This window comes from Myotis nattereri (assembly GCF_964212035.1).
Source record: "Myotis nattereri genome assembly, chromosome: 1".
NCBI classification, from domain to species: domain Eukaryota; kingdom Metazoa; phylum Chordata; class Mammalia; order Chiroptera; family Vespertilionidae; genus Myotis; species Myotis nattereri.
In genome coordinates this window covers 179,699,762-179,713,389 of record NC_138075.1, presented here as the reverse complement: position 1 = coordinate 179,713,389, position 13,628 = coordinate 179,699,762, and the positions used below count along the sequence as shown (strand labels likewise).

Here is a 13,628-nt window from a genome sequence, read left to right as displayed (position 1 = left end):
TCAGGTTTATGGTATTCTGTTTTGTTTTGTTTTATTTTCCCTTAGGGAACACTACATTTTCATGCGCTTAACTGACCTGTGAGTTAGACCAAAGTAATGTTTTGCAACAAATATAATGATTTAAAAGTATTTTGCTTCCTCGGGAAGGCTGTTAATATACATGGAAAATGATGTGGCAGCAAAATGAGGTACTCTCAGCAGTAGAGTTTATCTAGGGTTGCCCATATAAAACAGGCCTCATTTAGCATTAAATCTCATTTTATGTCATCAGGGTTATTTTCAAATGAGCCACTCAGGATTCATGCTGTACAACTTTTCTTTTTTTTTTTTACTGAGTAAAGTAAAGGCCTTGTCTTCTAACTTCCACCTACACACTTACAGCACAATTTTATAATAAATTTGCCTAGGTTTGGGTCAAATTAGCACTGCATACATAATATGCAGCCAGTACATGTTTATTAAATAAAAATAATAATACATGTGAAAGTACTTTGGAAAATTATAAAATGATATATAAATGCAAGTTATTAATATTAGCAGATTATTTTTTATGTCAAATTGCTTCAGGGATATCCTTGGGACTGTGAAATGCATAAAGTTCATATTATGAGTCACTCATAGAATTTTTGAAATAATTATACTTCCTAGAAAGGAGTGTGTGTGTAGCTAAAGTAACAAAAAATATGAGAGACATAAACACTATTCTTATTGCATGTATAGAATTTAATAATTTGTTCCCAAGAACTCAAGGCCCATTGGCATAAATATTATATTTTAGGAGAAATTTAGCAGGAGAATCTTATCCTTTTTATTTTTATTATTTTAGAGTTTATTAATTTTATTTTTCGTTTATTTATTTTTTAAAGGTTTTCTTAATTTTATTAATGTCTTGCTTAAGATTATTACTTGAACAATGTTTGATGGAGATGTTTGTTTTACTAACTTTAAATTTATTAACTGTTTAATTCTGGGGAAAAACAGTTAACAGGTGAGGGCAACTTGCTGTGTAAGATCCACATGTTACCTCAAACCCACTCATCAGTTTTGGAGCAACCAGTCCTCAAAATTTCTGCAAGTTTTCAGAGAAGTTTATTTTTATATTAATTTTTCCTGAACTCATCTCACTTCCTTAAGTAACACAAGAATGGAGTCAGCAAAGTGACATTGTGAGATGGAGAGTGTACATTGCAGGAACACATTCACTTTACAATGAAGTATGGAGATCTTCACGCTTAAAAACACAAGAAAACTTCCTCTGTCATTGTCTCCAGTTATGCTCAGCCTCCTGTGATGTTGTTCAGCACTCCTCTTTCTTTTCTTTTTTTTTCCCCATTTTATTTCCCTTCCATCTTGGCGGGGCGGGTGGTGAAAAATAAAAACACCTTCTGAGACTTGTTTGATGCTGAGAAATTCCGAACCCGACCGAAGCTGTGGCAGCATGGCTCGCAGTCACTGAGTTAGTTCTGAGGCATGGGCCGCCTGGCTCCTTTGTTCACTGCAGAGGAGCAGAGGAAAGCCAGCTTCTTTCCCCAGGTGTCCCAGCGCAGAAGCCAGTCGAATATGAGTTTTTTAATTTCCTGGTATTTCTTTTAATAAGCTTACAATCAACTTAAAATAATTTATCTATATCATTAATCACTGTATTGAAAAATATATAAATGATCTTATACTTAACACAGAATTCTCAAAACAATCTTCCAGCACCTACACCTGTCTCCCTGCTTCCATTTTTGCCTCCTAACGCTGGCTCTCCGCCCAGAAGTCAGAGTCGTTCTTGGTTTCTAGTATAAAGCAGAACATGTCACTATCCTGCCCAAATCCTCCAAGAGCCAGCTTCTGTTTCAGAGTATAATCTTATCTGCTCACCTGGCCTTCACAGCCCTCCCTCACCTACCACTCCCATCACACCACCCACTCTCTCATCCACCCCCTGCCCTTCTCCACTCAACTTCCTCTACTCACTGAGCTTTTTTGTTTGTTTGTTTTTTGTCCCAGGACCTGGAATTTTCATGCCCTTAGACACCTTCCCTGACCACCTCAACTGCAAATCCTTTTCTACTTACTTTTTATCTCATCCTGCTTTGTTCCTTCATGGCACATGTGTCATATGTTACATACTTGACGCCTTTTGAGAGAGCATCTCTCTGGAAGTCCCATTGTTTATTTCCCGTTTCCCCACTTGAAGGTAAAATCCATGAAAGCCGAGATCTTGTCCCCCTTCACTACTGTTTCCTGGCATCCGGAATGGTCCCATTTTAGTCAATTATAACATAATTGTAAGTAGGATTTTTTGTGTTCCAGTTGCGGCAGAAGCCCCCACCCCCCCCAATCAAAAGCAACATAATAAGGGTGACACTGCCATGTGCATTGTGCTGGCTCGTCTGGAAGGGACATCCCAATATTGTAAAACTGGTTGTACAGCATGAGCAGGTCGCCTCCTGCCAATGCCGGGGTAATGCTGAACATTTCAGAGCAGCGACAGGACACCTGGGTGGAGGTCAGATCTAGGCACAGGGGTGAGAAATGCCATGGAGATAAGGGGTGGGGGGGGGGGACCAGGGGGAGGGCCAAATTATTCAAAATAGTTACTCCTCCTGAATAAGTAACAGAAAAAAATGCAAGTGTGAAGCAAGAATGACTAGTTCTAACTTTAAACACATGGCATCTGTCTAAAACTGAGGGGACTATGTTTTAATGGAGGTACTGGAAAATAAATGCTCCCATGATTCAAGGGGACTTTAAATTAGGACAAACAGAAATATAACATCCACACAAGGCAAACTGACGTGAGACTTTTTGAAAAGGCTGTTGGTCTGTAATACACTCTTTCCTTTATGGTTTCCCCTCCAACCTGTGATTGCTGCAAAATGTCAACCTGATAATATTGCTCTCCTGCTTTAGCCCTTCAAACACTTACTGAATGACTTCTTTTTAATCCTGAAAATAGTCAGAAATAGTGAAATCTCTGATCCGTACACTTTCTGATCCCTTCCTACACCATCCTGTCCCATCTGTGGTCACTCTTCCTGGCTCTCCATTCTATACTTCATCTCTCTCGGTCCTCAAATAACCTCAGGTTTTATTAATCCAGGGCATGACTTCCCACTCTCTACAACATTCTTCTTTTCTCCTCCCTTTGTGTTCATACCCTTCAAAGATTTTGCATCTAATACTTTCTCCCTGAATCCCTAGACCTGGTTAAATCCTCTTATTATATGCAACCATAGCACTTACACATTCAGCATGCACATTCCACTTGTTACTGATTTGCTTAAAGTGTTTTTTCTCTGCTAGAATGTACATTCAACTTATTCATCACCATTTCCTTAGTGATCCACATATTGCCTTACCCTTACTTAGTAGGCATTTAATAATCATTTGTTGAATTTTTCTGTTGTGGAAATGTATGTTCTGGAATATACATCATACATGAAACTAAATATTTATATATATTTATATATATAGTCCCAGTTATATATATAGTCCTAATCATATAGTTTGGTTATATAGTATATACACACTGAGTGGCCAGATTTTTATGACCACCTGATGTTTGTAGGAAAATTAGGTATAATTTCGCGCTGAAGTTGCTAGAGAGCCAGACCATTATAAATAGGGAAGCAGGTTGTTTACCACGACAGAAGTGATTTTTTTTCTGAAGATATGGGTAAACAATGTGATTTAACAGCCTTTGAACATGGGATATATATTATCCCATGGGATATATATTATCAGATTATTATGACCACCCCATCAGTACTTCATTGGGCCACCTTTTGCCTTCAATACTGCGGCGATTCTTCTTGGCATTGACTCCACGAGATGTTGAAAGGTGATGTGAGGAATCTGACACCATGCCTGATGAATAGCACTGTCCAGTTCTGTGAGATTTGATGGTTGTGGAACCAGCTGCCTGATGGCTCTTTTAACTTCGTCCCACAAATGCTCAATTGGATTGGAATCTGGTGATTGTGGGGGCCATCTAAGCAAGATAAAGTCTCCCTCATGTTCTTGAAACCACTCCTGCACAATACGAGCACCGAGGCATGGTGCATTGTCTTGTTGGAAGAAGCCATCTCCATAGGGATACGCCATCAACATGACCAAGGATGAATTTGATCAGCAACTATACTTAGGTATGTTGTGCTATTCAGACGTTGTTCCCACGAAATAAAGGGCAGGAAAACATGCCCCAAACCATAACACTGCCCCCACCAGCTTGAAGGGTTGTACTCATGCATGTGGGGTGCATGCTTTCATGGTGTTTCTGGCCAAATTCTCACTCTGCCATCTGCATGATGCAACTGGAAATGGACCACATGACTTTTTTCCAATGCACAACTGTTCAATCCTTGTGTTCCTGTGCTAATTGGAAATGTTTTATCTTGGTAACTGCAGACAGCAAAGGTGTTCGAACAGGCCTTCAGCTTCCATATCCCATACGATGCAATGTACGGCTAATATGCCTACAAATGTCAGGTGGTCATAATAATCTGGCTACTCAGTATGTATATATATATATATATATATATATATATATATATATATATACTCCTCACGGATGAGTGGTAAGATGGGAATGAATGAGCTGGGTAAAGCACAGGGTATGCCATACATAGGTAAATACCACATGATTTAGGACAAAATAGTTAATACAATAATTTAAGAAGTGTTTATCAAGTTCTTTTTATATGTCTATTGCTGATGTTAGCACTAGAACATCAATGATTTTTGTCCTTTGTCTCTAGTGATATTTCAGTACCAGCCAAACAGATTTTCAGTGTGATAGCAGAAAGTATTATAGGCACTAAATCTAGGTTAACTTCTGGGCTTCTGCAGATAGGCCAGGCAAAAACTCCAGAGGCAACAAAAAACCTGCCCATATGCTTCTCAGCCTCGTTCAAGGTTTATCATCTGGCAAAAATCTTCCAAGAAATTATCCTCTGGCATTTTTCCTTTGCCGAGAAAAAAAAATCTCAAGTAAAATATGAAGCAGTAGAATTGGAACAAATGGAATACATCCCAAACTATAATCACCTTGTGTGATGACAATATCAAAAGAATTTGGGAAAGCAAAGATTTAATGGAGCTGAACTCAACTTGTATATTTTCTTATTGTATCCGGTACAAGGAAAATATGTAGTGAAAGGACAATTACTATAACCTTTGTGGTAGGCTACGTCCTCATCCCCAGAACCTGTGACTGTGACCTTACACGGATAAAGGGACTTTGCTTAATGATTATGTCAAGGATTTGAGATGAGGATTTTATCCAGGATTATCAGATTGGGGACAATGGTCCTTACAAGGAGGAAGGAGGTCAGGGAGAAAAGAGGTGATCCGGTGAAGCAGAGGATGAAGTGATGATACACTTTGAAGCTAGAAGAAGGGGCCACAAGCCAAGGAATACAGGTGTCCACTAGAAGGCGAAAAAAAGCGAGGAAACAGATTCTCATCACAGAACGCCCAAAAGAAACCAGTCCAGTTCAAACTTAGTTTTTTATTTCAGTGAAACGGATTTTGAACTTCTGATCTCCAGGTCTGTAAGGTAAAGAAGTTCATGTTGTTTTAAGCCACAAAGTTTGTGGTAATTTCTTATAGAAGCAATAGAAAGCAAATGCAAGCCCTCTCTTCTCAATTTAATTGATGTGTCTTTTCAAAGTTAGAAATTATAAACATATGCAGTAATGACCCTGGGTTGAGATTTATTGGACTAATATTTAAAGGGTTGAAAAAATGTTTTTTGAAACAAAGGAACGCCTTCCATTTTTCCATGATTTTAAAATGTTAATTTGAGGGTATACTATTTTTACAGCTCACTAGATTTAATTTTAAAATCACTTCTGAATTGGCCACTATCATTTTGAATTAGAATATTTTAAATTATTGATATAAATACTTCATTCAGTACTTTCTGGTTGGTGACAGGAACACAGAGTTAATGAACAATTGTTAATGCCATGATAATTTTCTTTTGCTTTTAGTGTTGTGTTATATTAAACTACCTATACCAATCAATACCAATCAATATCCGTTAAGATGAGATAAAGTACACCGAATATTCCAGGGCATATATAGTCATTGATATCCTTTTAAAATTATCTAAAATCCTTGCAAACATTCTGAAATACCCAGTTCCCTATAAAGAATCCCAAGATGTTAATTACAAAAGTCCTAGAACTTTCTCCCATTTTTTTTAAACATTAAGAATTTGTTGAAGATTTTTTTTACACTTGAACATATTGTTTAAAAATATAATCGTTCTTCCTATGTGACAGCCTCACACAAACAAAGTATTTAAAGAAGATGAAGCTCTGTCATTGCTGTTTAATTAACAGACTTTTGGAATTAGAGGTTGTTAAAAAATAACTCAAAAAAGAAAACTTTAGTGTGATGATGACAATCATCTCATTCCACATCAGAATTTTAACTAGTAAAAATTCCATCCCCAGGTGTCATCTGCTAGAACTAGTGGATCTTATTTTGGATTGTCAGTTTGTCTTTCCACAATGACATATACAAATCAGATGGTGGAGTACGAAGCATGCTGAGAGGTCAGATTTGCTTTGAATTTAGTACGTGATGTAACAATTTCCTTTCTGTCATCTGACTTTGGGTGCTCTCAGTTCCTTTGTTCTATGTCTAAATTGTTTAAAATCACCTTGCCTTCTAGTGCATAAAGGCAGCATATATCATTTCGTTATTCTACATTTTAAAAGATTAATTCCTGCAGTTTCTATCAAATTGAAATCTACCTAAATGTACATTTTAATAACTTTTACAACTTATTTTGGATTATCCACTGACACAACCTTGCAAATCTAGTTCATCTAAGATACAAATAACTTAACAGTAATTTGGTGACAATGTTAAGGATACTTTTTTTTTAATTCCTACTTTCAGGTGTTTTGTTTTTTTTTCTACAGTATGATGGTAACTTTGTGAAAGTTTAGCAATTCTAACATACTATATGTCTGTCCTAAGCTGTATTCAAATTAATAAAATATCCTCCACTGAATACTTCCTATGGGAAATACAGGCCTAATGCTTATAAATTAAGATCCTCCCCATCCCCAATTTTGACTAAAAAAAAGAAAAAAAATTAATGATTATTTAAATTTCTGCAGGGTACAAAGCACCTCGATCAATAAAACTGGTGGCATATATATCTTGTAACCATTTCTGTACATTTTAATATATGCCTTTGAGACACTTAAGACTGTAATGTCCGATTGAAATACACAAATCTATTTCTCAATAGTTTACTCATCTTTTGAGAGATTTCATCAAATATAAACTTTATTATCAGATGCTCTTTGACAAATTCTAGTTATAGGAGATTAATTGAGAAATTACTCTATTATGGCTAAATATCAAATTATGGATTATGAGTTCAATGTATTTTTGTAACTAAATAGTTTACAAAGCTAATATTGCCATGCCCTACAAATAAATCAAGTTATTAAAAATATGAAATACATAAATATGAAAGCCTCCAATGTGACAATATTCACTGATATGCTGTCAGAGCTGGAACAGACTTTAAGTATCTCCAGTGCATCTCCAGCTTCTGGTTGAGAAGCTGATCTGCTCAATGTTAGCAAGCTAGCTGTGGCGAGGCTGACACTTCCTTATCAGCATTTTCTTTTGTCAGAAGAGTACAAAAATAAAAATTGCACTGGGCTTTGTTAGTCTACATTCTTTATGAGAAATAATTTTTTTCTTTATCAAACTAACAGAATTAGATCCTTGTAAGTGTAGAGATATATTACAATTAAAGTATTCTCAGACACATGCCATAAACATTCACTACGAGAAATATGAATCTAACTCCGAGGCTAGAATACATGGTTATGCTCACTTTATTACCAGCAAATAGACAACATTCTCCAATCTCACCTGCAAGTTTCTTTCCTTAAACATACAACAGATGTACCGAGTTGTTCTATGGTTCTAGATTATACATTTCCATTCACATTATAATAAATAATGTATGCATTTCTCTCCTGTGCACTTAACACCCACCAACAATTACCAGTAGCAATAAAACACCAATAAATTTCCTAACAATGTGAGGCTGTACAAAATCTAGCAGAAGTTAACCCAAGGCTTGGTGATGAAAAAATACTTGCTTTACAATACTTATAAATGTGATCTAGTTAGAGTTTGTCTTTTTTAAAATTAAATAATATATGTAAGCTGATCAATCAACAATATTTTAGATACCTTATTGGCCATAATATTGTGTTTTAATTTTTAAAATAAACCAATACATTGCCTCTGAGCAGTAAACAATGGCCACTGATATTTAGATAAAGTTATTAAGTTCACAGAGACACCAGATCTTATACCCAGTATAGATTTATTTGAAAAACAAATATTGAATAATTTATTATTTAAAGTGGTTAGAATAAAGTTCAAGGGAAATATAAGCAGATCATTTCTTCTCTAACAATCTGAAATACAGGAAGTTTAAACCTTATATATTTTTGTCAAAGTAGTAATTATCCATAGTGACAGATGCTGCTTCCAGCTGATGGAGGGTCTCACATGTTACTCTGCATCTCATTGGGAAGGAAATATAAAATGTTAAAATAGAAGTAACTTGGGGAAAGGCATCAATGATGCAACTCTTAGCACCAAATGTTTTTTCTTGGAGCACCAAATGCTTTAAGGAAAACATTCCAAGTATCAAAGTTTTCAGATAGATAAATATTTATGGATCAAATCCATAAAGAACAGACATTGTTATGAAATATATATAGATGCCTTCAAAACTTTCTTTCTAGGCAGAGTAGACACATAAGTTAGGAGTCATTTCCCACTTAATTGTTTTTGAAATCTTATGCCACACAAATGGATTATGGCTAAAGGCTTACTCATTTATTCACAGAAAAGAAATCTTGACTGAACTTAAGTCCAAAAAAATTAAACAGGAACTTTTTCTCTACATAAAATATAAAATGTTATTAAACTTATGGAAATGACTTTCTATGACCCTTTTATTTTCCTGGTTGAAAGGTCTAGAGAGCAGTGGTTCTCAACCTTGGCTGCACATTAGAATCACCTGGATGAGGCCCAGAAATCGGGATTTTGAAGATTCCCAGGTGATTCTAATGTGCAGCCAAGGTTGAGAACCACTGGTCTAGAGGTTTTCAATGTAGTGAGAAAAACAGTACTCATTAAAGAAAAGTCCTCTCATTTGCTACTTAGCCTGATCAGAGAAAGTAGTAACATAAAGCTGACTCATATCTTTCAGTGCAATGAAATTCATCGGTCTTTAAACATTATGAACGGTACTTTTTTAGAGTACACGTAGACCAATGCCTCTCTGTCATCACGGAGAATTCTTCATAGTGGTATTAGAACTGCAAATTCATATGCACGGCAATCCACCGAAAACTACTTTGCCATTTAAAGGTCGGGGTCTACTTACAGTGCTCATGTAGCAACATACAAGTGCCATCAAATGCCACACAATACTAGATACATTCAAAGTCACTATCAAAGCAAAAGCTTTAGCTTCTAGGCATCCTCGATACTCATAAATGCCATTTAGGAATGTGCACTGATCAGAAATGAAGTGCCAATTTAAAGAAAATAGGGATAGGCCCTGTCCCAGATGCAAATGTAGAAGAAAGGTCTACAAGAACTCAATGGGCTTCCAAGTCACACTTGCACACATGGATAATTACTGCCAATAGCATCACTTGTGAACACAGGGGACATCTGGGGACACAATATAATTCTGTCCCTGAAACTAACCAGGACAATGATATATTCAACCAAACAAGGCTTGAGTTTATGTAGGCTTAAAGAAAATGGTAGCAGAGGCGCAGGTAAAATTTTATTTACGAATATGTAGACACATGACGTTGGATCCAGCCAGCCAGTGACATAAATAAACTTGAGCAAAAGATTCAAGCTAGAAGATATACATGTACATATATAGTTGCATGTGTGAGTCGGGCTTCTTGGAGCAGCGCCACAAATCTGGACACCAACCCACAGAGTCACTCCCGTCCTTTGAAATTTCCATGAAGAGCACAATGGGGGTAATTAAACTGGGTTGCTCCAAATCGCTCTTTCCATCTTGTGCACTCACATGCCCGCCAAACATGAAATGTTCGCCTTCTCCCTTCCAACGTGATGGTTGTTGAACTTATTTTTAGTGTCATTTGATAAGCCTTTGTGCTCACAGAGAGACATCCCACTGACCCAGCCACTGGTCATTGTCTATACCAGTTCACATCAAAGCTGGCGCACTTTGTCAGGTTTCGCGTCGAATATCCATTTCGCATCTGAAATTCAGTATCGAAAGTGACTAGATCATTTGAGCTTTCCTCTTCAGCTGCTGCCTTCTTCCTCCCCCACCGTGTTTCCGCTCACGCTAACATAATTTGGCATCGTCGACATGACACGATGGTGGTTTTTCTAAAAAATTCTAATATATACATTTTCGATGTTTTGTGGTGGCTGATCCTCCTGAACATTTAATTTTCAAATTGATGAGTGGAGGTCTTTTCTTCTCTACTGAATCACATCCAAGATAAAGTGCCCCTCAAAATCCAAGTAATGCGCATACAGTAATAGGTCATTCAATGTCAAAAGGCATAAAAAAGATGAGCAAAATCTTCACAGGCTGCTGCTTGCTGTTGCCTTTAATTATATTAATTAAACTTTGAAATTTTCATGCAAAGAGAGTTGCTGGCTTGTGACGCTGAGGAGCCCTTGGAGACTTGGAGAAAGAAAAAACCCTGAGCGGAAGCTTTGTGGTTACTGCTTCCATTAAATTAAAAGCAAACAAAACTGCTTGGTATGTTTACAGATACTGATGCTTTACGCACTACTAAACCCTAAACAGAGAAAGAGGGGTAAGTCGACCAATCACAGGGACAAGTTCTCAAATCATGAGTCCCTCATACTCCACTCAAGACCTCTGGGTAGAGGCCGTCTTCCTGTGGAATAATGCTCTATTAACTGTCTTCTTTCCCAAGTGCATAATGAAAGAAAGGTGTCTTGAAAAACTAAAGGGCAAAATCTTGCTTGCTACCAATACCTGGGGGCATACTGTCTTCATTTTGTCATGCGTGTGCACTTTTCAGTGTTAGAATGACAAGATTTTCCAGGCAGAAGCTTCCCATAGGCACACTGTGGTAGGGAACGTGGAAGGATTCTGTGATCTGACAGAGCTATAAGGCAATAGACTTCTTTATTTGCTGAGTCTGGCGGGAAATCTCATACTCTGCCTGTGGATACACAATCTTGCCATGTGAAAACACGGGAGCCATGTTACCATGTTCAACACTCCTCTCTTCATTAAAGATCCATCACGGCCGGTTGTTTTGTGGTCTCCGTTTTGATATCATCTTCATGCTGTTGTTTTTTATTGTTTTCCTTTTCTACACATTCATGCAAACTTTTTTGTATAAGTCATGGCATGTAGATTAATGGTCCTCTTTATTTTCAGTGCCATGAATCATGAGTTACTACTGGGTTTCATCAACTCCCAGGTAGATGGCAGAACAAGTGTTTGAAAAGGTCTGGTGCAAGCAAAGCAGAAGGCAGAGAAAACATTTCCCGACTGAGAGGAATAAAGCTGCTCTTCCAAAAACTTCTAAGATGCACTTATTGTTTTTCATTGGGTTGGAAATCAGCAGTGTGAAGATGTACCATCTTCATACCTTCTTGGTCTTTCTTTTTACTGAGACGAAACTCGGGAGAAGTTTATGCACCGGCCCTAGAAGAGAAACAAATCCTTATTGAAATATTAAAGCCATTATAAAAAAGCATAAGAATGCCTATTTTTCCTACCATAATATAATAAACAATCACCAAAGGTAAGGTCAATGTTAAGATAACACAGGAAACCATAATTTTTTTTTTCCTTGAGTCAAAGCATGATGGCTCATTGAGATATTTTCCACAGCGACTTCATCTACACAATGGTATGGTAAAATTAGAGTGGAAAAATTCTATGGAAGATGGAAATATTGTATTGCTATTGAAAGTATAGTGTTACTATCCTAGCAATAAGAATATCAAAGCCACAACCTTGTATGTTGCTTTCTATAATGAATTCAGATGAAAGTATTCCTTTATGCAATATGGTACTTCTAAAACTGATATAAAGTTGGTGGTTCTAAAATGTATGTATGAGGAGTGCATTTAAGTAGTAAGAGATTGAAGATATGGAGTCTGGGAGAAAGGGAGGAGATGCCATCTCTTTGTGATTCTCTTTTTTTTCCCTTCTCTTTTATAAAAGGCTTTTGTAAGATACTTATCAGTGATCTTGTCTACTGTTGTTGGCCAGTGCCCACAATGCACACCACCATTATGTGTGCTCTCCAAAGGGTGACTGTTTATTTGCATTGCACATTTCCAAAGAGACTTTGCCATTCCGATTCCTTAGCAATTCAATAATGGCTATGGAGACACATAGTTTCATATGTAATTGTAAATAATCTAAAATTCATTTGAAAATCAAGCTCCAATTAGTGATAAAGGGTCCCCACCACCTTCCCTTTGCTTGGTATGACACTGCTGATTCACTGTACTACCTAAATCATGTCCAGATTCCTCAAAAGCCTCAAAACTAGCATACTGCCTTCTACTTTAGGGTCAACATTATCACCCTGTTGAGATTTTCCTATTTTTCATAATACCTGCTTTCTAATTTCAGATATTAGAACATCTCTTTTTTCCCCTTCTAAATTTGAACAATACATTCATTTACGATATTCAAAAGAAACAAGTGTTGGAGAAGAAAACTTGGAACATAAGACCAGGATTTTAGTTCATTTTCCTTTCAAAAAATGACTACCCAGTAAATTTGGGAATTTCAGAAATGAATGAAATAGCCCAAAGCATAAAAGCAAACTTGTTTCCATTAGCTTTTTGACTAAAAGGAAAATAGTAATCAAATTATCTATTTCTAAATGTTTTTGGAAGCAACCTGTTCTGTAATTGTCAATTTTATTACTCCTTTCTACAAATAATATGTGTGCAAAAGGAAGTGGGAGAAAAACATAGAGATAAGCACTTTAGAATGAGGTCAAAATGTGTTAGTAAATCCAATGGTCATAGACCATGCACTAAGACTGTATTTTTGTGTTAACTAGAATCTTCAAACAAGATCTATAAAACAGGTATTAAGTGGATTATATACTCGTCGGCAGATTCAAACAAGCGTATGAGAAATGATATAATGGCAATGATGTGAATTAATGACTTTTTTCTTGTGTATTTATGAACCTAACAAGTTATTTTCTCTCTTCTGCATTATTTGGAAAAGAAGATATCACGAATCTCTACTTTTACTTGAGTTTCATCTAAGCTTACAGTTTTTCTGACCACTTCTGTTCTCCTCCCAGATTAATCTTGGTGACCATGATTCATTTACTTTAAAAAATTGGATAGATTAAAAAGTGAGATTGATAGTTCACCTGAATTTTCAAAATAACTGCAACACCTAAATCATTCCAGACCTAAATTTTGTGGTTTAATTAAAGATATAGAAGTGCGAGTAAAGAAAACCCTATTGATTTTGACCCTGAGGTCCTTACTTCAATTCTTCCAAAGTTTGGGATTAAGTATTGATTGTGCGGGCTCGATCCTCAGTGTGGGGT

At 36.5% G+C, this 13,628-nt stretch overlaps 1 protein-coding gene across 1 annotated transcript in view; it reads right to left on the bottom strand.

Moving 5' to 3' along the window:
* Positions 1 to 10,255: 10,255 nt before the first annotated feature.
* ANTXR2 (ANTXR cell adhesion molecule 2) overlaps positions 10,256 to 13,628 on the bottom strand; it is a 138,887-nt gene continuing 135,514 nt past the window's right edge. Inside the window, exon 17 of the mRNA XM_081099790.1 lies at positions 10,256 to 11,740. Within this exon, the coding sequence (XP_080955916.1) occupies positions 11,702 to 11,740 (39 nt within the window). The 3' untranslated portion in view covers positions 10,256 to 11,701. The remainder of the gene's footprint in view (positions 11,741 to 13,628) is intronic.